This window comes from Calidris pugnax, unplaced genomic scaffold, assembly GCF_001431845.1.
Source record: "Calidris pugnax isolate Ruff unplaced genomic scaffold, ASM143184v1 scaffold146, whole genome shotgun sequence".
Taxonomy (NCBI): domain Eukaryota; kingdom Metazoa; phylum Chordata; class Aves; order Charadriiformes; family Scolopacidae; genus Calidris; species Calidris pugnax.
The window spans coordinates 346,934-372,975 of NW_015090869.1; the positions used below are offsets into that span (position 1 = coordinate 346,934).

At 45.2% G+C, this 26,042-nt stretch overlaps 2 protein-coding genes across 3 annotated transcripts; one reads left to right on the forward strand and one right to left on the reverse strand.

Annotated features, from left to right (window-relative positions):
- The first annotated feature begins 1,222 nt into the window (after positions 1-1,222).
- On the forward strand, positions 1,223-2,161 carry LOC106890096 (olfactory receptor 14I1-like). Its single transcript, XM_014945678.1, has one exon. The coding sequence runs from the start codon at positions 1,223-1,225 to the stop codon at positions 2,159-2,161; it is 939 nt and encodes a 312-aa protein (XP_014801164.1).
- A 6,379-nt stretch (positions 2,162-8,540) lies between these two features.
- LOC106890079 (von Willebrand factor A domain-containing protein 5A-like) lies at positions 8,541-25,817 on the reverse strand. Of its 2 annotated transcripts, XM_014945663.1 has the most exons (18): positions 25,680-25,817; positions 23,180-23,248; positions 20,650-20,897; positions 20,319-20,541; positions 19,816-19,958; positions 19,569-19,683; positions 19,264-19,391; positions 19,036-19,124; positions 18,635-18,779; positions 18,138-18,220; positions 17,549-17,663; positions 17,209-17,373; positions 16,813-16,916; positions 16,376-16,557; positions 16,005-16,211; positions 9,755-9,978; positions 9,330-9,453; positions 8,541-9,154 (listed from the first exon to the last, which is right to left on the reverse strand). In XM_014945663.1, the coding sequence occupies exons 2-18, from the start codon at positions 23,220-23,222 to the stop codon at positions 9,075-9,077; spliced, it is 2,418 nt and encodes an 805-aa protein (XP_014801149.1). In that variant the 5' UTR covers positions 23,223-23,248; positions 25,680-25,817; the 3' UTR covers positions 8,541-9,074. The 2 variants fall into 2 exon arrangements, with proteins under 2 accessions (XP_014801149.1, XP_014801150.1); XM_014945664.1 differs by lacking the exons at positions 8,541-9,154; positions 9,330-9,453 and having other exon boundaries at positions 9,779-9,978; positions 16,464-16,557.
- Positions 25,818-26,042: the final 225 nt, after the last annotated feature.

Below are 26,042 nucleotides of genomic sequence, written 5' to 3' on the forward strand. Positions count from 1 at the left end.
ATGAATTTGGGAAAGTTTGAGCATTTTGCTGTGTATTTACTCCTACTGCAAAAAGTTCAATGAAAAAGTTAGTTTTTCAGGCATTTTCAAATTCAAAAAATGAGAGACCATGAACCGTTTCTCTCTCTGAGACTGGATGTGCACCACAGCACCAGGATGAATCATCTTCTGCAGATGGGTGAATCATTGACTGAGAAGTGGGGACCTAGAAGGTCTCTAAGTATGGACCTAGCTAACTTAACTTTGACATCTAAAATTGCCCATTTAGATCCAGACTAGTAATGTTGCCATCCTTTTATTAGCAAAAGAGAGGTTAGGCAATGGGAGAGACTTTGCAGTCCATCCTAAGGCAGGACGTTTACACGAGATCACAGGAATCCATTCTGATTTTTTCTTTCTGCTAATGAAAGGAGATCTCCTCTTGCTAAAAACACCCTACAGTGGGAATCAGATGCTTAAATGTGTGTTTAGTGTGTTTTGAGATGCCCTAAGGTTGCTGATATCTTCGTATGAGGTTGTATGTTACCTGCTACTTTCTGAAAAGTGGAGTCCAGGAGGGGAAATACCAGGGCACCTCAATTGGCACTTTCTGGCTCCATTCAGGCACCAGGATCTCACTACTGAAGCCTGATGAGTCACACATCATAAAAGACACTAGTAGCAGCTCTAGCTTGGATTAGAAGAAATACTCTGAAAGCTCCATGTGGCATCACTGCAGAGATGTTGGGACTCTTGTTTCTACCTGGATGTATTTCTGGGGAAAAAATACATTGCACTGGGTTTTCATAATGGAGATTATGGGATCTCATGCATACATATAAATAGGTATGTATATATATGAGCACAAACATATATTGAAATAATGATAAGAATCATGGACAGTGTTTATATAAACATGTATACATGCATATAGTATTTATATAATATCCATATATAAAACATATGTAGACTACAGCCATATGTATTTTATATGTATACATGCCTAGTATAGTGTGTATATATATGTGCATACACATGCATTTTATATATGGAACTGTGATTACTGAAGGATTTGTTTCTGAGTTATAGTTTGATTCATCGTGTGTGATTCATGCATTTTTGTCTTCAGTGAGCAAAATGTCTTTAGGACAACTGTGAAGTTCAAATGGTGGAGAGACTATGGAGACTCAACCAAAATCCTTGACTTTCCCTTCACAGCTTTCACCAACACACTGAAAAGAAAATGTCCAACCAAAGCACTGTGACAGAGTTTCTTCTCATGGGATTCTATGATACTCGAGAACTGCAGATATTCCACTTCATGGTATTTCTGGGAATTTATCTAGCTGCTGTGGTGGGAAACTTTCTTATCATTGTGATCATAGCTGTCAGTAATCACCTTCACACCCCCATGTACTTCTTCTTCATGAATTTGTCCATCTTAGACCTTTCAACCATTTCTGTCACCCTCCCTAAGTCCATGGCCAATTTTCTGTTGAATACTACAGCCATCTCCTATTCTGGCTGTGTTGCCCAAGTCTTTTTCTTTCATGTCTTTGGTGCTGCTGATCTTGCTTTACTCACTGTCATGGCATATGACCGTTACATTGCCATATGCAAACCTCTTTACTACAAGACAATCATGAAGGGGACTACTTGTATCTGCATGGTAACCAGTGCATGGCTCAGCTGCATCCCTTACTCTGCTCTCCACACTGGGAACATCTTTCATTTGTCCTTCTGCGAGTCCAATATCATTGACCAATTCTTTTGTGAAGTTCCACAGCTTCTCAAGCTTTCCTGCTCTGATTCATACTTTAATGAAGTTGGGGTTCTTGCATTTAGTTTCCTTTTAGTCGTCATCTGCTTTGCTTTTATAAGTATGTCCTATATCCAGATTTTCACTGTGGTCTTGAAAATTCCTGTCAAGGAAAAACAGCATAAAGTCTTTTCAACCTGCATCCCTCATCTCATTGTGGTCTCCTTGTTTGTTAGCACTGGTTCTTTTGCTTATCTAAAGCCTGTCTACAACTCCCCATCAGCTCTGGATCTCACAGCTTCTCTTCTCTATTCTGTGTTGCCACCAGTGATAAATCCAGTCATCTGCACCATGAGGAACAATGACATCAAAGCTGCCATGCGAAAATTAACTGACCACAAAATATTATACAGAAAGAAATAATCAGTCTTTCTTCATTAGATTTCCTCTGTGCTCTTGGTAATGAGCACTTCATTTTCCACTAATAGATAATTTATATCATTTGGATCAGAGGAAAGCATTGAATTTTTTGAGGAATACTGTTTAAAGGTTTCATTATACCTGTAGTTTTGAGCAAACCTGAGTTTACTGATGGCAGCAGCTTTTGCAGAATAATATATCAGTAATGGAACAAATACAGGATAGTGCTCGTAGATACTTTACGTGTGCCTGCCTGCATATGTCTCTGTCTCACCTTCCCTCTGCTTTACATGTACTTATGAATTATGATTTATAACCAGGTTGTTGTAGAAAAGGGATACATCAAAGTGTCTGTGTGAGACACTGCCCAAGAGGTCAGGCCATTTATTTGCAAACATGATGAGAAACCCAGAGAGTCATGTCCATTTGGTTATCTCACCACTTGAATGTTTGTTGTTTCTGTATTGTGTCAAGTACATAAAGTACTATTGTGAGTAGAGTGCAAGATGTGCATCTGTTTTATCATCACTTTACATGTAAACAAACGACTGTTCACAAGATCTGCTCTGCAACTCATCTAATCTGCCTGCAAAATTGCACATCTTCCTTTCTCAAAGTAAATTATCCCTCCCTTCCATCTCCTCCCACACTCACGCCCAAATGCTCACAGAATGGAATCACTATAGCCTAATTTTGAGCAGCTGAATCATTTTAATTTGTTGGAAATCCCCAAGGGTTTGCTTGTGATTCTACACTGAATTCTACTTTTCCTTTCAAATCAGATAACCCCATGAGAAGAAATACCTATTTGCCATCTTTGACTATGCAGGGAGTGTGGAGGAGTGATTCAAGTGACGAAACAGTTTAAACTCTTCAGAGTGCTGTATTAGGCTTGCAGGTGCTGTTTCTGAAGAGGATGGTTCTTTTGTTGGCTTTCTGTTATGTTCTATTTCCATGCAGGTGCCGGAAGGACTTCACTCTACTCAGCACTGGGGCAGCCTCATCTCAAGTATGTGTGCAGTTTTGGGCTTTGTAATATAAGAAGGATATAAAAATATTAGAATGTGTCCAAAGGAGGGCAGCAAAGACGGTGAAAAGACTAGAGGGCCAGACTTATGAGGAGTGGCCAAGGATACTAGGTTTGTTCAGCTTAGCTTAGAGAAGAGGTGACCGAGGGGTGACCTCATTGCTGTCCACGATGGCCTCATGAAGGACAGAGACTTTGGTGCTGATCTCTTTTCTCTAGTGTCTGGTGATAGGACGTGAGAGAATGCCTTAAAGCTGCATCAGGGGAAGTTCAGATTTGATATTAAGAAGAAGTTCTTCACTGAGAGGGTATCCAAGCACTGAAACAAGCTCCCCAGGGATGTGGTCCTGGCCCCAAAACTGTCAGTGTTCAAGTGCTTGGATAAGCTCTGGAGCCCCCAGCATAAGAAGGACATGGACCTGTTGGAGTCAATCCAGAGGAGGGCCACAAAGATGATCAGAGGGTTAGAGCACCTCTCCTATGAGCACAGGCTGAGAGAACTGGGTTTGTTCACATGGAGAAGAGAAGGCTCTGGGGAGACCTTATAGCAGCTTTCCAGTATCTGAAGGGGGCCTACAAGAAAGCTGGAGAGGGACATTTTACAAGGGCATGTAGTAACAGGATGATGGGTAATGGCTTCAAACTGGAAGAGAGAAGATTTAGATTAGATCTCAGGAAGAAATTTTTCAGTGTGAGGATGGTGAGGGACTGGAACAGGTTGCCCAGAGAAGGTTGTCCCATGGGCAGGGACATCTTTCACTAGACCAGATTGCTCAAATCCCCATCCAGCCTGGTCTTGAACTACTTACAAGGATGGATTGTCCACAACGTATCTGGGCAACCTGCTCCAGTGCCTCACCACCCTCATTGTAAAAATCTCTTCCCTATAACCAATCTAAATCTACCCTCTTTCACTTAAAAATTGTTGTCCCTTGTTGTGTCACTACAGGCCCTGGTAAAAAGTCGTTCTTCGCCTATTTTATAAGCCCCCTTCATATATTGAATGGCTGCAACAAGGTCTCCCCAGATCATTCTTTTCTTCAGGCTGAAGAGTCCCAACTGCCTCAGCCTTTCTTCACAGAAGAGATCATTTTTGTGGCCTTCTTCTGGATCATCTCTAACAGGTCCATGCCTCTCTTTCACTGGGGACCTTAAAGCTGGATGCATTACTCCAGGTGAGGTTCAAGAGAGGAGACTTAGTGCAGGCACCAATGATGTTGTTATAGCAATAGTCATAAAACTTTTATCCAGGAAACACATTCAAGCCAAGGCAGGACTTGTGGTTCATCTAGTCTGTATAATATAAAGGCTTACCTATTGCCAAATACCAGTCACAAGACTCTGCTGCCAGAAGGTAACATTCAGTTGCTCCCAATGAACCAAAAGAACATTTATGCAAGGCAGCCACTAGCAGACATTCTCCTGCCCCTCTGAGGAAGCTGGCCACCATCCTAGGCAGGATGGTGGAGGTATAATCCGTCTTCAAGGATGACAGCTTCCCTAGAAAAACATACATCAGTGCTTAAAGGTGCTGATCAATTACAACCAGAGCAGTTATGAGATTTTTTCCATTCAGAGTAACCCTGTAAAGGATAAGGAAAAACAGGAAAAGGAAACCTGTTGTTCAGGAAGATACTCAAATATAAGGAGGATAGACTCCATGATATTGGGCTGAATTATGCACTCTATAATTCTGGTTTCAGCATTATCTAGTCAGCAAGAATGAACCAGAAACAATTTCAATTATCACCAAATATCTTTGCTTTTATTCTTGAACACAGAACTCCTTGATTCCTTTGTGATGTTTTTGCTGATCAGCTGAAACAGGAGCTCAGATCTGAAATGTGCATTGAGAAGGACGGAAGGAGAGAAGCAAGAAAGATTCTTCAGTATCTCAACTACTTCCAGTTTTATTGAAGAGGTGTCTACTGCTCTGATGAGTTCTTCTGAGCTGCATCTTTTTTCAAGATCTGGAATAAAAAGAAGCCAGGGGCCTTTCAGAAACAAAGGGTTTTACAAGGAAGCCCAAGAAATCTCTGCTGAATGTCAAGAAGATTACCAGCTGCCAAAGGACTGCAGGGTGATTCCTTAAATAAATGCCAGGCAATTACCACAAATCAACTCTGCCTTCCCTGCACACTTACATTTTTTGATGTAAGAACACACCATGTAGTTCCATGTAAGCTCTAGGATTGGCAATCACAAGCTTTTGGTTATTTTTCCTCAAAGTCCAAGGGACTTTCTGGTGCCATGAGATACCTCTTGTATCCTTCATGTCTTCCCTGATACCATTGCCTCCCTAGCCAGGAGTGGAGGCTTATTTTCTATTTATATTCTCTTCATCAGGCTCTGGTAGCTCTGACATCCAAATTCAAAGCTTTCAAACTGAATTTGAAATATGAAATGCATTTCAAATGCATTCAAATTCCAGTGCTTTCTACTGTTCAGAGGGAAATTGCGTATGGTGATGTTAGCATGCATATGACCACACCATTCTAATGTTCCTAGTGTGGGGAATGCCATCCTTTTGAAATAAAAGACACACAATAAGCTGAAGTAAAATTTAACTTTCTTGAACAAAGAAGAATGAAACCTAGCTAACCAATGAAGTAGTAGGGATGCATTTCTTTTTTCTTCAAGTGTTTTTGGTATGTTACACTCATTATATGAAAATGAAAAAAAAGAAATTAAGGAAAAAAATTCTTACTGTGAACTCTACCTGTCAGAACCTAAGACATGACTCTAGGTATATTCTATGTTGCTAATTCTACAGGCTGGAAAAAAAGAGGTTTTGTGGATTTGACTTCCAGTGTCACTTTCAGAGTACTTCATTTTCTCTTTATCTAAACATTCTCAAATCATTTATACTGAGACTGAATAGAGTAGGGGGAAAAAATGGAAGATTTTCAACAATGCTGATAACTCTACATGGTTTCAAATCAAAACAACAGTATCTACAGTCAGAATTATTGCATTTGAACTCCTTTAAGCCAAATTTCCAAATCTCAAAAAACTGTAGAGATGGAAAATCAAATATTGATGTCCATCCTGAGGCAAGCCCTTGTTAATTTGCTGTTAGTATCAAAAGGAGGGAGAAAGGGCAAATGAAATTGAGTTTAGTGGTAGTCTTAACATAAAAAAAAATATAAACCACTAAGACTTGTGGTAGTCTTAACCAAAAAAAAAAAAAAAGAGAGTTGCCCTTCTTAGAGTGACTTGCTGAACACAACAAAAAAACATTTTTACTCTAGGGGTGGTCAAACAGTGGAACAGGTTGCCCAAAGCTGATGTGGAAATTACATCTTTGGAGATATTAAAAATCTGACTGAAGAGCACCTTGGAACCTGTTATACCTGACACTGTGGAAATTGAACTAGATACACTCAGGAGTTCCCTTCTGACCTAATTATTATGTGATTCTGTTACATTTTTGGAAAGTTACTTAAATGACTAAATACGACTGCATAGGGGAAATTTACTCTGTTGTAGTTTGTCCATAGAAAAGTCCAAGCACTACCATTCAAAGATCCATTCTGACTTGAATAATAAAAACCTGTCCACAAAGGAGGAAAATTCATATCCAGTGTGTGCTGGTTTTGGCTGGGATAGAGTTAATTTTCTTCACAGTAGCTTGTATGTGGCTGTGTTTTGTTAAAAACAGTGTTGATAACGCAGGGATGTTTTAGTTATTGCTGAGCAGAACTTACACAGTGTTTGTTACAGTGTCCTTTTGTGCCTCTTACAGGACCCCACCAGTAAGTAGGCTGGGGGTGGAATTTTAGTGGGGGGGGACACCCTGGACAGCTGACCCCAACAGACCAAAGGGCTGTTCCGTACCATATGATGTCATGCTCAGCATATAAAGCTGACATCAGAAGAAGGAAAGAGGCAACGTTTGGCGTTTGTCTTCCCAATGAACCATTATGTGTGATGGAGCACTGCTTTCCTCAAGATGGCTGAACACCTGCCTGCCAATGGGAAATAGTGATTGAATTCCTTTTGTGTGTTTTGCTTTATCTATTAAATTGTCTTTATTTCAACTCATGAATTTTCTCAATTTTACTCTTCTGATTGTCTCCCCCATCCTACTGTGGGGGGAAGTGAGTTAGCAGCTGTGTAGTGCTTAGCTGCTGGCTGGGGTTAAACCACAACACAGTGATGCTGTCTTAGTGAAGAAGATAAATCTAGTTTGCCTAATGTCAGACTCTTGCCAAGGTTGGAGTGAAGTCATTGTAGCAGTTCTTCATATGTTCCTACAGTTTTCATTTGTGTGGCATTGTCTCTATCTTCTATATCCCTTCTGCATGCTGACCTGAGGGAAAGAACTTCTGTAACAGAGTTCAGTCCACTGGGATTTTAAGTGATAACAGCACTTGTATTGCTCTTGCTCTTTTATCTTGTAGTCATTTCTGGGAACACTCTTCTCCTTCTTACTATATGTGTGGACTGAAGTCTCCACAACCCCATTTATTTTTTTCTGGGTAGTCTTTCCTTCCTTAAGACCTCCTATACAACCAATATTGTTCCTAGGATGCTAACCACTTTCCTTACAGAGAGAGTGTCTCTTTCAGGGACTGTACTGCACAATTTGCCTCCTTGGGAGGAACCGGATATCTTCTACTAGCCATGATGCTGTGTGATTGTTATTTAGCTATCTATAATCCTCTTTGTTATGCAGCTCTAATGAACCAGAATATTTTTCCAGGGCTGGAAGCTCTTTTCTGAATTACTGGCTTTGCAGTCACCTTGGCGATCATTGTATTGATACTGAATTTGACTTTTAGTGGCCCCAATGGGGCTGCAGAAAGCCATTTGTACTAGTTCATATCCCCTCACTGTGACCACTACTTTTCATGGGATCCTTGCTATCATGTATTTATTACCACCTGCCAATAATTCCCTAAATCTGAATAAAGTGTTCTCCATGTGTTATAAAATTGTGATCCCAATCCCCTTATATACAGCTTAAGTAAAGAAGTCCAGCCATTAAGAGGTTCTAGGGTAAAAAATCAACTTTGTGTTAATATTTTGAGGGTTTTCTGGGATGCTGTAACCATCCTTGCATATGGGGTAAATTTGAACTAATCTTAAGTGTAAGATTCACACTGCCTGAAAAATCAGCATAAAAAGTGTAGATGTCAAAAAGTAACCATGTTAAAATATGATGATTTTTTTCTGAGGGTTAGACCTTGGGTAGCTGCCAGAATTTTCTCACTTTTAGCCGCCCACATAGCTATTCTCTCATCCATCTTCCTCAACAGGACAAGGGGAGAAATATAAGATTAAATATGTTGTGGGTGAAGAAAAGACAGACAGATTGCTTGCCAATTACAATCACAGACAAACCAGACTTGACTTAGGGAAGATTAATATAATTTATTGGCAATTAAAAATAGAGTAGGATGGTGAGAAACAAAGTCAAAAACTTAACCACTCTTCCCCATGGTCCCTTATTCCCAGGCTCAGTTTCACCTCTTTGCGCCTGCCTCCTTCTCTACTCCATGCCCCTACCATGAAGAAGGTGTTTTTCTGTAGTATCTGAACATGATTTTTCTCCCCAAGACCTAGTATTTTGAGCAGATGACTGTTTGGGTAAACCTCAGAGAAAAGCAGTATGTGGAAAAATGAAGCAAAGTTTAATATATATATTTAGAGTTATTTTTCAGAGTTCAGTGGAAACTCTCATATTATGATGGAGACCATATGTGTGAAGAAGTCAGCTGCAGTGGGTTGGCCCCAGATAGCATCTAAGCATCCAACCCAGCCACTCAGTCACTCCCACAAGGGCATGATGTTAATGCTATGGAATATCCCTTTGGCTAGATTGAGTCAGCTGTCCTGGCTGTGTTGCCAAACAGCTTCTTGCCCACACCCAGGAGCATGGTAGGTTCAAATCCTGAAGACAGTGGGCTCCACAAAGCAGCCTAAGAGGGAATTCGCTGCCTCCAGACATTCATCCAGCTGGGCCTCTGCAAGAAGAGAGAAAAAGAAGAAGGGGACAACAACTCAGTAAGGAGAGATAGTGTGTAATGACAGACTGCCATGCAGGAGAACTGGGAAAGAGGGACATGGGTCAACAGGTATCAGCTGCAGATCTTGTGGAAAAGACACAGAGCATGACTCCTTCCAGCAGAATCTTCTTACCAGCTTGGTCCCGCAGCCACCTACAAGTTTTGGCCTCCAGAAGCTCTAACCAAGATACCTTCCATTTATACTGGTGCAACCAGACTAAAGTCAAAACTGTGGCCCAGGCAGTTGGCTGCACATGCTGTGGGAGAAACCAGAACAATCAGGTTGAAGAAAGAAAAAAGAAAAGATCAAACCTAAACCAGATGTTGAAAATGTAAGAACCTCACACATACACATAAACTCCCTAAGCTTCTGAAATCATCAAAATTGGAAAGATCCGAGGTATCCCTGCTAATTCCACCCCACGACCTCCACAAGCAAAGAGGCTCTATATCCCAATGGCTTTGATCTCTTCCTCTCAGTTCAGCTCAGTCCGGAAACTTGGAGCAGAAGAAGATTCAGCTCATGACAGGGGCCACTCCTGACCCTGATCTGCTTACCTCACTGGGTCTTTGTACCTCAACATCAGCCTTGCTGAGCCCCAGGGCGGAGGCCAGAGCTGCACTGAGGGCCCAGGAGCCATTTGCTTTCTGGAGTGCCACCACTACCCTGAGGCCAGAGAAGTCACACAGTCTTGTTGACAGTGGTGAAATTGTCCAGTCCCAACTCATATTAAATGCTGTTTTTTCTTCCATTGCCTGCTCTTCAGGAGGAAGCTTCTGGTCTGGAAGACAGAAACATTCACACAGCTCACATGAGACAGGTAACAGCTTATAACCTTAAATTCTGCCTTCGCCAGGTATACTCAATCCTCCCTGTGCTTTCCCAATTTTTCCCAGTCCTCCACAAGTATCCTGTACATTTTTCAGACCTCCCAGGGCCTCCTCAGATTTTTCCAGTCCTTCATAAGCATCCTAAAATCTGCCTTATGAGCTCTAGTTCACTCAGGATAATTCTCTCTGAACAGACAATTCCTTCCATGAGCATCACTAATGTTTCTCCTTCCCCCATGCAGCACTACAGGCTTGGGGAAGGAAAAAAACTTGGGGGGATTGGTCAACAGCTGGCTGAATATGAGCAGCATGTGTGCCCAGGTGGCCAAGAAGACCAACAGCACCCTGGCCTGTATCAGCAACAGTGTGGCCAGCAGGACTGGGGTAGTGATCAGCCCCCTGTACTGGGCACTGGTGAGGCCCCACCTCAAATACTGTGTCCGGTTTTGGGCCCCTCACTACAAGAAGGACATTGACAATCTGTAGGGTGTCCAGAGAATGGCAAAGAAGCTGATGAGGGGTCTGTAGAAGAAGTCTTATGAGGAGCAGATGAAGGAATTAGAGTTGTTCAGCCTGAAGAAAAGGAGGCTGAGGGGTGATCTTACCGCTCTCTACAAATACCTGAATCATAGAATGGTTTAGGTTGGAAGGGACTTTAAAGATCACTGAGTTCCAAGCCCCCTGCCATGGGCAGGGACACCTCCCACTAGACCAGGTTGCTCAAAGCCCCATCCAGCCTGGCCTTGAACGCTTCCAGGAATGGGGCATCCACAACTTCCCTGGGCAACCTGGGCCAGTGCCTCATCATCCTCACAGTGAAAAATTTCTTCCTGAGATCTAATCTAAGTCTACCCTCTTCCGGTTTGAAGCCATTACCCCTTGTCCTGTCACTACATGCCCTTGTAAAATGTCCCTCTCCAGCTTTCTTGTAGGCCCCCTTCAGATACTGGAAGGCAGATATATAGTCTCCCTTGAGCCTTCTCTTCTCCAGGCTGAACAACCCCAACTCTCTCAGCCTGTGCTTATACGAGAGGTGCTCTAACCCTCTGATCATCTTTGTGGCCCTCCTCTGGATTGACTCCAACAGGTCCATGTCCTTCTTATGTTGGGGGCTCCAGACTTGAACACAGTAATCCAGGTGGGGTCTCATCAGAGCAGAATAGAGGGGCAGAATCACCTCCCTCGCCCTGCTGGCTACACTTCTTTTGGTGCAGTACAGGATATGGTTGGCTTTCTGAGCTGCCAGCACACATTGCCAGGTCATCTTAAGCTTCTTATCCACCAAAACTCCCAAGTCTGTCTCCTCAGGGCTGCTCTCAATCCATTGTATATGTGCTTGGGACGGCCCAAGGAAGAAATCCCAAGAAGGGATGAAAGGAGGTGGTAGTGAGGTGGAGGTCATGGTATCACAGAATTGTTGAACTTGGAAGAGACCTTCTAGAGATCATCTAGTCCAACTCCCCTGCTAAAGCAGGATTGCCCAGAGCACATTACTCAGGACTGCATCCAGGAAGATCTTGAAGATCTCCAGAGAAGGGGACTCCACAGCCTCCCTGGGCAGCCTGTTCCAGTGCTCTGTCACTCTCACCATAAAGAAGTTCTTCGTATTTGAGTGGAACTTCCCATGTTCCAGCTCGTGCCCATTGCCCCTCGTCCTGTCACTGGTTGCTTACTTATTGCAAGTAACAAGCAATAGAACAACAGGAAATGGCCTCTAGTTGCACTAAGGGATGTTTAGGATAGCTATTAGGAAAAAAATCCTTCACCAAAAGGTCTGTCAAGCATTGGAACAGGCTGCTCAGAGAAGCAGCTGAATCCCTGGATGCATTTAAAAGTCAGGAAAACATGGTGCCAAGGAACATGATTTAGTGGTGGTATTGGCAGCATTATATTGATGGTTGGACTCTATGATCTTAAAAGTGCCTTCCAACCTAGACAATTCTATGATTTGTGCTGATTCCCCCATTGTGGCTCATGTTCACTGCTGAGGTCCCACAGGGGTCCTTCTCTGTCATCCACTCTTGAACCTACCAGCCTCAGCCTGAGTTCTTCCTTTCCAAATTCCAGGACATGACTTCTTTGGAGCTACAGCAGCACTAGATCACAAGAGAGTGAAGGTGAGGAGGGTCAAGCACTGCCCGTGGGGCATTATAGTCCCAGGCATGGCTCACTCCAGAGCAGACTTAAGAGCTTTTATGGGCAGAAGGGGAAGCACTTAGGCACAGGGTAGTTGGGGCAGAATTAGGAGTCATTTAACATTGGCCTAAAGGTACACAGAGCCTGGACCTCTGGAAGTCATCTAGTCCAAATCCCTACTTAAAGCACATCTCATTAGAACAGCTCACTCAGGTACGTATCTCGTCAAGTCTTGAATAGTGCTAAGGATGGAGATTCCACCAGTTTTTTATTATCCTTATGATTTAAAAACAAAATAAAAGTCCCTCATACCCATTCAAAATTTCCCATGTTCCAAATTGTGTCTGTCACCTCTTATCCTAATGCTGTGCACTTCCAAGAAAAGTCTGCCTCTGGCTTCTTTATATTTTCCTCCAGTCAGATGGCTAAAGACAGAAATAAGGTATCTTCTTAAAGATGAACAAGCCCAGATCTCATCCTCTCCTCACATGCCACATGCAGCCCTCCACTAGATTCGTTCTATGTCAATGACTTTCTTGTAATGAAAGCAGAAGCTGGACATAATACCCCAGGATGCAGGATAGCAAATGATGCTGAACAGAGAGGAAGAACCACCTGCCTGCATGTAGTGGCTACACTCTTGCTAATACAGCCCAGGATGCAGTTGGCTTGCTTTGGTGCAAGAGCACGCTGCTTACTTCTGTTCAACTAGTTGTCTGCTAGGACCCCAAGATTCTTTTTTGCAGACCTGCTTCCTCAAGCGTGTGTGTCCTGGGCCTGTATTGCTGCATAGGGTTATTCCATTCCTGATGCAAGACTGCATTTGTTTTTATTGAATGTCATAGAGTTTTTGTCAGGCCATTTCTCCAGACTGCCTTCCACTGTACTTCCCCTGCCTTCCACTGTACTGACCATGCAGTTACGGCTCCCAATCTGTAGTTGTTCATAAACTTGCTAGGAGTGCACTCTGTCCTAATGGACAGATGTCCAGGTCATCAATGAAGCTGTTAAACAGCATTGTTACCACAACGGGTGCCTCCGGAATCGCACTGGTGATTGTCCACCAGCTGGACACAACTGCTGGTAACTTTTTGAGCCCAGCAGTCTAGCCAATTTTCCACCACCTTATCGTTCACTTAACCCAGCCAATACCTCATCAACCTAATGGAGAGGAGACTGTCAAAGGCCATGCTAAAGTGAAGATATACAGAATCCATTGCCCTTCTCTTGTCCGCAGTGCAAGTTACCTCATCAGAGAAAGCAGTAAGGTTGGTCAGGCATGATTTACTTTTGAAAAACCTTCTAAGACAATTTGTTTCAAATCCTTCCTAGGGACTCAGGGGAGGCTGACTGGCCGGTAGGTCTCTGAATTATTATTTTTCCCCTTCTTGAAGATGGGTGAGATGTCTGATTATTTTTGCAGTCAGTAGGAACCTCACCCAATTACCGTGATCTTTTGAAGATAGAGTCACTGACTTACAGTGGTGTCAGCCAACTGCTTGGCACTCCTGGATGCACCCAGTTCCATGAACCTGTTTAGATCTAACCAACCTACATGATTCCTAACTATCTTCTACTCTCACTTAGAGGAACAGCTTTGGTGCCAGCATGTCTCTAGTGGAGCCAGGGAACATGGCAAAATGGAGCTTTTCTTGAGATTTTCTGAGGCAGGGAAAGGTTGGGGCTGCACAGGGACCCACAGGAGGTGGGCCTCGCCCTGACACAAGGTGGGCTGGTGAGGTGGGGGCAGTGCCAGCAGCAATGGCAGCCACCCCACTTCCCCGAATGGCAGCCCAAGGAAGCATAAGTGACCAGGAGCACTGCAAAAAGAGTGAGCAAACAGGCCGTAGCATGGCACTTTGTGTGGCAGTTTGCATGGAAGGGCATGCAGGAAGGGCACTGAAAGCTCTGGCAGCTCAAGGGTTAGAGCACCTCACCTATGAGCACAGGCTGAGAGAGTTGGGGTTGTTCAGCCTGGAGAAGAGAAGGCTCAAGGGAGACTATATATCCGTCTTCCAATATCTGAAGGGGGCCTACGAGAAAGCTGGAGAGGGACATTTTACAAGGGCATGTAGTGACAGGACAAGGGGTAATGACTTCAAACTGGAAGAGGGTAGACTTAGATTAGATCTCAGAAAGAAATTTTTCACTGTGAGGATGGTGAAGCACTCGCCCAGGTTGCCCAGGGAAGTTGTGGATGCCCCATTCCTGGAAGCGTTCAAGGCCAGGCTGGATGGGGCTTTGAGCAACCTGGTCTAGTGGGAGGTGTCCCTGCCCATGGCAAGGGGTTAGAACTCAGTGACGTTTAAGGTCCCTTCCAACCTAAACCGTTCTGATTCTACTGTGGGTACTGCTTCACTCTTACAGACTGTGGGGAGACTCAGAGATACAGTAGATCTGAAAGAAAACCTTAGCAAATAAAACTGAGCCCAAAAAGTTTAAGACTATGACAGTCTTTTCCACATCCTTTGTCAATGAGTCCTCTCCATCACTGAGTGCCCTGCATCACTGAGTCCCCTGCATCACTGAGTCTCCTGCATCACTGAGGAAGGTGCCCGCACTTGCCTTAGGCTTTCTTTTGCTATCAATGTGCTTATTGATGCTGTTCCTGTTGTTCTTCACTTAACTTGCAAATTTCAACTCCAACTGAGCTTTGGCTTTCTTAAATTCATTTCTACATGTCTGGGCAATGTCTTTGTATGCTCTCAAGTATCCTGTCTCAACTTCCACCTTTACATACTTCCTTTTTGTCTTTGATCTGACTAAGGAACTCTATGTTCATCCATCCTGGCCTTCTGGCACTCTTCCTTGAATTTCTGCCACTGGACTGGACCATTCTTGATCTTGGAGCATTGGGTCCTGGAAGGTCAACATTATGTTGACCTTTCCTTCCACAACAGTTTCACACAGGAACCTGAACAAGGCAAAATCTTTTCTTCTGAAGTCCAGGATTTCTAATTCTGCCGTTCATCTTGCTTTTGCTCTTTTCTCTCAGAATTGTAACTAGTCTTATGATTGCTGCAGCTAAGGCTGCCCTTGACCCTTGACCTGGACTGAGGCTTCCAATGTACCAAGGGTAAATGCACCAGTTAGAGAAGGCATTGTGTGGCATGCTGCACAACCTTCTCTCAGCCCCACACAGGACTGAATAGTTGTTGGATCTCTCTGCATCTGCATGCTGCACTAACTGCTGAGACAACTGCTATATCTCTGTTAACTAGCTCTGTGTTCTTTCCTATCTTATACACAGCAAAACCAGCTGAAAAAGTGCTCGACACCTTCTCCCACCATTAGAAGTTTCTTGAAAACAATAAGCAGAGACTCTCCCTAATTAGGAAACAGCCAACAGAAGGTGATCATTAGAGATGATAGAAGCAGAAGTGTACAGAAGCTAACACTCCTTGTCAACAGAAATCACAAGAAGTCCTCAGGAGCTCATTCTTGGAGATCAGAAGATAAGTGCTGGACAAGCAGAAGTCTGGAAGAAAAGGAAGCCTGGAAACCACTGTGTGAACACTGTGCTATCTGGCTCTTTTTTGCTGAATTATATGAGGATAAAGCTAGAGATTCATGCAGATATTTTGTAGACAAACTTAGTGTTCATATATAGAGTTAAGGATACTTGAAGACAAGGATAAGGTTACTTTGGAGAAGTATTGAGGCATTTAATTCTTAGTTTCCAGCCCAGAGTTGAGATGTAGGAGTTTGCTTAGTCTATCACTCCATCCACCCCCAGCACTATGACAATCAAGAAGTCTGGTCAGAAGGTAAATGCTGAAAGGGGAACTTAACCCTAATTCAATATGTTTTGAGAATTCCCATCTGAGAAGTTTCTCCTTACCTTTACAGGATGCTGAAAGATGAGTGAGTGCTTCGGTGTCAGAGGCTTTGCAACCAAGTGTCTCAAGGAAGAACTGGCACTTCTGGACCATCCAAAACTTGGTGGACTTGAACCACACAGGCTTGAAGCCCCGCAACCAGAGCAGCTGGCAGGGAACCAGGTTGCAAGAGGGAGAGAAAAACATTGAGGAGTCTGGAGGCAAAGAATCTGGGAAGAGAAGCAGGGACGTGGGGGTTAGATCCAGGGGTACTACACAAAGGCAAAAGGGTGGTCAGGTCCACAGGATAGAAGGCTGCAGATGGTGAAGAGGCATCAAACCAACAAGTCCCGCTTTCCCCTCCCAGTCCTGTCCCCAGTGTTTCTGGCCTTACCACGATGACAGACATCCCTCTGTTTCATGCGCACTGCCACACTGGATGTGAAGGGGGACGGGACCCCCATGCTGAGGCTGGACTTAACTGCACTGTGCCAGATGTCTTTCTCTGTCCTGCTTGTCCCCTCCCAGGCCAGTTTCCGTAGCAAGTACATCATGGCCATCCGGTGCACAGGCATCCTGCAAGGGCAAGGAGTTACTTCTTGGTTTCACCTTGGAGAGGGGCATAGGACATGTGAGTACAGAGGAGGGGGCAGTGAGGCAATGGTCACACAGGTTCTCTCCCAAGGTCAGGGCAGAGGAAGCACTGGATGCCCAGATTCTCTTCCCACCTCAGGCTACAGCAGGAAGGATGCAAGGAAGGACACTTGCTGTCCCTCTTCCAGACCTTGCCAATGCCACTCTGCCTCATGGGCAAGCGTGTTACCCTCTCACCTGTTGTCTGCTGATGGCGACAGTGAGAATCTGAGTGTGTAATCAAAGGACTGGCTGCCCACATGGTACTGAAGGGTCACAGCCCCCTCACCCACCTCTGGATCCTGGTGACACAAGGGAAAAAGAGTCAGGCAGAAATGCTCATCTGCAAGCATGGGCAGCCTGGCTACCTAGGTTCTCTCCCTGCTCTACTAAGGTAGTAGATGCCCATGGCTGAAGCAAGAGCAGTGGTGTTTCTAAGGGAAAGAAGGGGGTTCACAGAGCCCTGATCATGGTCCCTCTCCGGTCTAGTGGAAGTGAAGGACTCCTGAGTGCTGGGAAGGTGAAACAGAGAGCGGGTTCTTTACCTTCCAGAATGCCCTGCCCCAGTGCATATGGTTCCTGGATCACTCTCACCTGTGCTTGCCCATGGATCTGGGCATAGATGGAGCTCTGATGTCCCTGGAAGATCATCTCAGGAGCTTTTCTGATTATTGACACCTCCAGGCCAGGTGGAAGTTCCCAGTGTAGTGAGATCCCACTTGCCAGAGGCTGCAAAGCCCGCTGTAGGCATTTCACTGCCTGGTAAGGGGAAGCAGAGAGCACAGACCACTTGGGTTCCCTCCCAGTTCTGGGAAGGGAGGAAGTTGGAAGGGGGTCTCTGAGTCTGAGTGGATGGTGGTATCTGGATTGCCTTGCATGTCTAGGAGAGCCATGAGAGGTATTGAATAGAACAGAAGGGTACTTGGGTCATTACCTCAGATGTCATCTCCATCCTAGAGTGGATGCACACACATTCACCTTTGGTCTCCAGGGCCATGGCCTGGAAAAGGTTGAAGCTGTCACATCTATTAGTAGGAAAACAGAAACACCTGTACAGGAAAAGAGGGGGAGGTTAGAGGTGGGACAAAGGTGAGAGGCACAAAAGACAGGAGTGTTACAAAGGACAAAGTCTGGAGAGGTAAGAATGCTTCTAATCACAGAAATGAAACTGACCCAGAGTTTTCCCATTCAGTCTGGGGCAAGAGGCATTACCTGCTGGACAGGGAGATGGTGAGAATGAGTTTTGGGGCCAAAGAGAACTTAAGGTTCTGCAAGGGGAGGGGGAAGAGGAAAAGTGCTGAGAAGAGCAGGGAAAGATTGGGACAGGAGTCTCACTAGATTAAAAGTATAGGCAGTCTTTCTGAGGTAAGGAAAGTGTGTGTGTGTTCTTGCTGAAGTTCCATCAAAGTAAAGAGAAGGTCTGTGGCAGACTAGGATCCAGGAGAATGGACTTTTGACAGTGAAGGGTACAGGAAGGTTGTGAATTAGCATGTTAGGGGACAGGAACAGTGCTCCCCCATTACCGGTGCTGGTCCCGGTAATGGTAGACCTCAGCCATGACAGCTTCCTCTTCACTGGAAATCTTCCTTTGGATGAAGATGAAAAGCTAAGGAAGAGAGGGGAAACAAAGATTTCCAGGGCTGAGCACCCCTGTAGAGGAAAAATGCCTTTCTAAAATGCAGAAGCCTTCCCAGTTTGCTCCCTCACTCTTTTGCACCCACTGGCCTTGAAACAAGAAAATGGATTGTATGTCCCCTTTCATTAACACCAGACCACCTCTTAGCACAAAGGGGCACCCTACAAGGAAGATCCACCTTCCCCAAGAGCAGACAAATTCCACAGAATCCATCCCATGCTGCCCACCCTAAAGACGGTATCACTTTCTGCCATAAGGACACAACCCTCCATCCCAACTCCCAGTGCAAACATCAGCAGACTGTCTCATCCTGAGCCCTGAAGTCTACCTGTACCCCATTGTTTACACTCATTCCCCTCCCCATAACCACTTGGTCCCTGATACCTGGCGGGCATATCCATGAATGAGAGGAGTGCTGTAGATAGACCTTAGGACACCCAACAGGTCACAGCCGCCCAGATCAGGACAGATGGAGGAGATGCGCCCCACTGCATTGATCATGCTTTCCTGTGTGTATTCCACACTCTGCCTGTGGGAGGCCACCCAGAGTGTCAGACAGGAGAGAACCTGGCCCACGGCTACTCTCACTTGGCCACTCCCTAGAAAAGCCTTACCTCGCTACCAGTGCTACAGAAGCACCCTGAAAAGAGGACTTACCCTCTCACTGCTCCCAACATATCCTGCCCCATAACTGCCCTCTAGTAAGAGCTTGTTCTACAGATTCACTTAGAAAAGTCATACTCTACTTACCCATTGGCCCTGCCCCATCATCACCCCCAACTCACAGATAGAAGGCATGGAAAGTGGCCCCAAAAATGTAGATGTTGAAGTAACAGCCCAGAGGCAAACTCTTGAGGAGGAAGAGCAGGGTGTTCTGGAGATGGAGGGATGGGCATAGTTCAGATGGGGAAGCCAGGCAGAATATCTAGCTATGTGAAGCAGCTTGACTCTAACCCCCAAGTGGCTATGACCAGTGTGGAAATCCCTCCCCAGAAGACCTCCTCTGGTGGTACCTGTGCATCATGGAAGAGACTGCAGTCCATGAGAAAGATAAATTCCCCAAGATGGTCTAGGTTGGGCTCGACCTCAGGAATGCTGGGCATCAGTGTCACCATCACCACAGGGTCTCCCAGCAGAGAGCCTGGAGTGTGTGGGGGGAAACAAGGAGGATTTTTAGGTTGGAGTTCCCTTCTCTGTCTCTTTGCTTTTGTCCTCCACATAGACCCAGCTCTGACATAGTGCCTTAAAAGCCCCTCAGATCCCCCCCAGTCTTCCTGACACCCTCTTCCTAATGCCCACTGCCACCCTTTTCACTCACCAGGTGGGGCTTTGGGATCTCTCCTCTCCACCACAGCACTGAGTGTGTGAGACCCCCTGTAATACACCAGCAAGTTCAAATCATCCTCCATCCAGGGTGGCAATTTCAAGGATACCTGAGGACAAGTAGCGTGTGGGGAGGAAGGAGAACCAAATAAAAGGACTGAGGAGTCCTAAGGAGCATCAGCAGGCTGCAGACCTTTCCATCTTCTTCCCTTTTGGGACTCTAGCATCTGGCAGGGCCATACCTCAGCAGATGTTTGATCTGGAGTCATGTATTGCAGAGGAGTGTGGCTGCTGTTAATGGCTATATGGGACACACCATGGGCTGACTTCAGGCAGATGCTGAAGTTCAGGTTTTTGAACATCTCCTCCTCAGAAAAAAGCCATCCTGCAGTGAGAAAGAGGTGTGAGAAGACAAAAGAAGAGATCCTAGGGCAGTAGACATCTATGGTGGGGCACTGTCTGTCACTGATAGGGGGGAAATGTGGCATCTTCACTGTGATGCTTAGGGGGGGGTAGTGGTGGTGGTGAATCTGTAGACTCACACCGTGGTTTGTACAGGGATCTGTGGGAATGTCTTGCTGTGGGATTTATGGGGAGACCCATGAGGTTCCTGACTGTGAAGTGCAAGGAGAAATATTCAGATTTTCTCACTGAGGCATGTGTGCACATATGGACGTTCCCCCCAGGACAGATGCTGAGGAGTGAGGTCTTCCTTCTTGGGGAATGCACCTAGGGGATCACTCACTAATGCAGTTTGTCCGGGGGAACAGGTCGCGTGGCCAGCAAAACTGGGCAGCTCCATCAGGCTGCATTGGCAGTTCCTGGACATAGCACAGGCTGATGGCGACCTCCCCATCAGGAGGCAGGGTCCCCAGGAAACAAGTGAACACAGGACCCCAAAGATCCCACTGGTTCTGCAGGTATCTTAAATTCTCCATGCCTGAAGTGGCTTTGAACAGCTGCTGGGCCTGCCACAGAGGGGAGAAAAATATGTCACTGAGGTCCACAGGATTCCATTCTCTCACTTCCACCCTTCATCCCAATCTGCAGACCCATTCCCACCACAATCCCAGTACCTCCTCCTTCTCCCAGAGCATTGCTTCAATGTGAGTGTCCCCCATGGTAGCATAGAAGGTGTGTACAACAGTATCAGAGTCCACAGGAAATATGAACATGATCTCCTTAGAGACTTGCTGTGTGTTGCGGAAAAACAGCTCAGACACCACATCAGCCACAAAGTCCTGGATGGTTACATTCACTTTCACACTTTCCAGCTCCACTTCAGGATAGGAAGAAAAGAACCATATTTCCCTCTGGAATAAGCCTGAGGAAGACACAACAGCTGTCAGACTCCCTGGTTGCATGTAGGAAACTTTACATTTGAGGTGTCTGCTTGTAGTGGGAAACAGTTTTGTGTCCAAACCTGCCACAGAATTGCCAGTTGCAGAAGCTGAAAAAGTCCCAGAGGCTGTTAACACGTTCCCCATCTTTCTAAGCCCCTTTTTGTCCAACACATGACAGCTATGCTCTCAGATCACCTAAATGTGCTGTTTCGTCTTAGTTCAGGCTTTCCATACCACTGAACTGTGGTTCCTGTCTGTCCTCCAGTATGTAGCACGAGACAGTCCCACAGTAGAACTTCATTCAAATGGCAGGAGGTGCCCTGCAGCTCCTCAAACCTGCAGACGATATCTCAGAGATTGGAACAGGTGCTTTGAGCCTAACATTTCAAGGAGACGAGCTTGGTTTTCAACTTAAGTAAGTAGATATATTACTCATTTTGGACTACTGGAAAGGAAGGGGGGACCAGAAGCGGGGACCATACCAAGGGCACTCAGCACGGCGTCAAAGGTATAGTCACAGGAGGTTGCCTCATCTCCTTTCATTGGCAGCAGTGGAGAAGTTTCTTGCTAGCCTCCCTTTCTCATGTGTCATACCTGTAGTATATGGTTGAGGTGAATCCAAATTCAATGATCTCTCTTCCTGCTATGACAGTGTCCCATGAAAAGACAACTGTCCTGGGTTGAGCAACAGAGGTCTAACTTTTTTCCTAATGCGGTGGAAAACTCCACTTTTGAAAGATTCTAGTGTCTGAATTCATGAAAACACTTACTTTATAGCCATCCAGGCTCTGTGGGATTCAAGATCTCAGTGGTTTCAAGCCTTGCCAGGTGTAGGGATGAGGAGGAGCAAGGTCTGGGCATTTGATCCAGGCTGACAAACAGGATTCTTTGATACCATGAATGTTGCATTCAATATGAATTTGAAAAGTTTGCTGCGTCTTTTTCTCTCCCCTGATGGTGGCAGGTCCAGATAACTCCTTGCTCCAGTGCCAGAGCCCTGAGGAGTTCCTTTTCTCCTGAAGCCATAGCGTTCACAGTGTCCAACATTTGCTGTTCACTACTGGGGGTGTACAGCTTCCTACTGATAGAATTGGCTGGTTTCAAGCCTTGCCAGGTGTAGGGATGAGGAGGAGCAAGGTCTGGGCATTTGATCCAGGCTGACAAACAGGATTCTTTGATACCATGAATGTTGCATTCAATATGAATTTGAAAAGTTTGCTGCGTCTTTTTCTCTCCCCTGATGGTGGCAGGTCCAGATAACTCCTTGCTCCAGTGCCAGAGCCCTGAGGAGTTCCTTTTCTCCTGAAGCCATAGCGTTCACAGTGTCCAACATTTGCTGTTCACTACTGGGGGTGTACAGCTTCCTACTGATAGAATTGGCTGAGTATAATTCTTATATATTTTATACTAGTATTGGGATTAATGCTGGTTTGTTAGTATTATTGTTAATTATTTAGTCTTATCCTATTAAATCTACTTATATTTCAACCCTCATGTTTCCTTGCTTTCCCCAATTCTCCTTTCTGGATGGGAGGGGTCATCAGGTGATAGAATAATTGTCTAAACAACAATTAATTGTTATGGGTTTTCTCAAATCACAACAGCAACCTTCTCCATACCTTTGCCCTTGGCTTGAGATGAAGAGCATCTCGTGTTATGGCAAGGTTTGGCATCAGCAGTGTGTCAAGCCTGATGGTAAAATGTGTTGGAGTAGTGTCTTAGTCAAGAATAGCATAACACCGTAGTAGGAATAGTGTGACACTTAGCAAAAGAAGGTATAAGACTTTCATAGGGGTTGTTGTAATGTCGTGGAAGTGGATGGTATACAGAAGATAGTATAGTTCACCTGGAGGGGATGATGCAATTCACCAATCAAGCAATGTACCTAGGTATCACAACACAATTCAGCAGGGGATGATTTCACACCACAGTAGAGGTGATGCAATGTCATAGCACAGAGGAGTGTTGCACCCCCCATCCCACAGTAGCAGACTTCTCTTCTGCATCATCCTCCTACTTTGTGATGGTTTCCCTGGAAAGCTTGCAGCACTATGGATGAGATGAATCACACTGACAAAACCATCTTTTACTATGCCAACCAAAAAAGTGAAGGCTGCCTGTAGGCCATGCCCCTGAGTTCCCAGAACATGGTGAGATGTGCCTTCCTGTCAACAACCCAAGAAATCAATTCCTTCCCAGATTGCTCTCCCAGCTAATATCTTCCCCACTGCTCACAGATGCCACCTTTATGGCTCCAACTCACCTCTACACATATACCCTTTGTTCAGGATACCACTTTTTCTCATCTTAACTCTTCGGTTGAATACAGCTTCTGTATGGGAAAGAGCATAAAGTGAGCTATGAGGACCTTGTGGAAAATAAAAGGGCCACTTCCATCTTGCCTTACTCTAAGATATGGAGCTACCTCCACGTATATGGGTCAAGTCCACTCTCCTCACATCCCACCTCAAGAATCTTTTTGCCCATTTCTCAGCAGCCAGGTAGCAAATTAGTAAGAGACAGGCCTGGGATGGGAATTGCAGGTGTCAAAAATGCCTTGGTTCAGTAGGGGTGTGGTGCTTAATTCAGACTAGAGCACAGGGAAGGTGGGAGCAATCATGAGTCAAAGCCCAGCACACGGCACTGAATAAGTTTGGTCCTGAGTGATCATAGCACCTGAAAGACATCAGTACCAATGTTGGTAGAGGAAGAAATTGGCAGAGAAGCAGAAAGACAGAACAGCGATGAGTGGAGGAATGCAGGAATTTGTATGAGGAGACTGGCATATTGGACAGTTGGAGAGGGCTGGAATTAGTGGCAGTAGGAGTGAATGGCAGAAAACGGTGGAATCGAGGAGGGGAATGGACAAATGGATTTATAATCAAGACGCACAGATGCACATTCAGGGAAGTTGGGGACAGGAGGATGTTGGAGGAATTGATGAGCAAATGCATTTGTGTGAAATGTGAGGGAGAGGATGATTAAAAAGTGCCTGGTTTGTGACTGATCTGTCAATTAGGCACCTAAAGAGAGGTATGTAAAATCACAAGTCTGTGTACATGTCAGTGGTCTGAATTCTTCCAATGCTGAATAGAGCCTTAACTCCACTGTCAAAACATTGGACAGGAAGGCCATTTGCAACAAGAAGCCCTAGAAGAGGCGAGTGTTTCTCGCAACATTGAGGAATTCTAATCTAGCTGTCTTCTATAGCTCCTGTGCTATATATATTGGCATCACATGTCTATCTTGGAAGTGACAGGACATCTAAAATGATACTAGACACTCATGTTTTAATAACTAAATCTCACCCCTAAGTTTAAATAAGAGAAAGAGCTTCTTCCTTGAATCACAAGAGTAGGATTCAGTTCAATATTATTATATATAAATGCGGGTATTTCAAAACAGATACAGCCATCCTTAATTGCACCCCACTCCCTATGAACAAGCCTAGGGAAGGGCTTGTTCCAGTACGGTTTGCAGGGTGGACTGGGGGCAAGGGGCTGGGGGGAGAGGTGGGGCATGAGCTCTTATGTTCTGCTTGTCGCACCACAGAGCCAGCAGAGTACGTGGCGGGTTCCAGCTCTGCAGTTACTTGGGCAGATGAAACCCGAAGTCATGGAAAGCCACCCCATTACCCCAGGATTGAAATGATGGCTGTTAACAAAATTGGGGTATAGGACGGAAGAACTGTCTTTCTAACCTTGCAGCCAGGAGGATGCAATGCATGGTTATGCAGCTTCCTCCCAGGCATGAGAGCGCAACACACAAGAGAGCTGGGAGGAGCCCTTGATGGTCCTGCTCAGAGTGGGATTTCCAAAGGAATGGTTCTCAGGAGTCTCCCTTTTGTTCCCAGGCAAAAATAGCATCTCCTACTCCCCTGACTCAGACCAGCAATAAGAGCAGTCTTTTACTCTATGCCAGTGCTGTCCCAGACAGACCTTCTGAGTTAATGGCCCCTTTTTCTTTACACATATAAATGTCAAAGGGCTCCACAGGAATCAAGGTAAATTTTTGTGGAAGTCTGGGATCTGTGCAGAGCAAAAGCAGAGAGTGAGAAAAGTCAAAGAAAAAGAAAAAAAAGAAGGAAGGAAAAAAAAGAAAGGAAGGAAGGAAAGCCAACAGTTCCAAACCCAACACTAGAGATTTGGACTTCACTCACCACCAAACATAAGGACAAGTATAATTCGCCACACATTTCTCATATGGAAAAATGAAGCACTCAGGCTTCTCTCTTTAATAATCCATCCTTTAAACTATACTTGGATAACCCTCCAAATTCTGGAGGACCCTTTTGTCAGAGGACTTCCTGGCAAATAGCCCCTATTTGATGAAACTGGGAGTTGCTAAATCGGTAAAAGACTAAAGATATGATTCTTTGTTCATAATAGAAACCCTGGTTTACTGGCAACTGCTTTTACTGATCCCAATAACAGAATGCTTGCACATCTGTGTTATGATTATAAAACATTATTTTCTGTCAGGATAAGAAGCTGAATTTACAGATATCATGATCAGAGCATGTGCCTCATTGTGAATTTGGGCTGTAGCCTCGACCTTAAAGATCCCAAATTGTGTGGGTACCATTTGAACTAAGTGGCCTGGCAGGATGGGGTAGCAAACACAGATGGACACACAGAAGCCTCCAAGTCTTTGCCAGGGTATAGTGAGCACAGACAGACAAATGCACACACGCATGCAGGACAGGTTTGCAATGCTTCCATACGGAGGGAAGGAATTATGGATGCACAGACAAATGCACTCACCGTGGAATAGCAGCCTGCAACACGAGAAATGAGCAGACAGAGGGATAGGAGGCCCAGGACCAGCTGCAGCATGAAAGGATGTTCACAGATACTCGAGGAGGATGAGGAGGAAGAGAAGGAGAAAAAGGAGGAGGAGGGCCAGTCGTTTCAGAAAACGGCAGGGATGGATGGGAGCTGCAATCACAGCCGCAGTGCTTGGCCAGATTCCAGGAAAGGAATGCCAAATGTGCACTCCAGGATATACAGTTGGGAACTAGGAGTGCTGCCAGCCCTGCCTGCTGGAATGAGGCAGGGGCACTGGAGATGCTGCCAGCCCTGCATGTTGGGGTGGGTGGGAGGTAGTGGGTGTAGGGGTGCGTCAGA

Coding starts and splice junctions, on each gene's coding strand:
- LOC106890096 (XM_014945678.1), top strand. CDS start 1,223: ATGTCCAACCAAAGCACTGTGACAGAGTTTCTTCTCATGGGATTCTAT.
- LOC106890079 (XM_014945663.1), bottom strand. CDS start 23,222: ATGAGAAAAAGTGGTATCCTGAACAAAGGGTATATGTGTAGAG. Junction 16,917..17,208: donor AGATCCATGGGCAAGCACAG/GTGAGAGTGATC, acceptor TTGTGTCACCAG/GATCCAGAGGTGGGTGAGGG. Junction 9,454..9,754: donor AGGTACAAAGACCCAGTGAG/GTAAGCAGATCA, acceptor TTTCTCCCACAG/CATGTGCAGCCAACTGCCTG.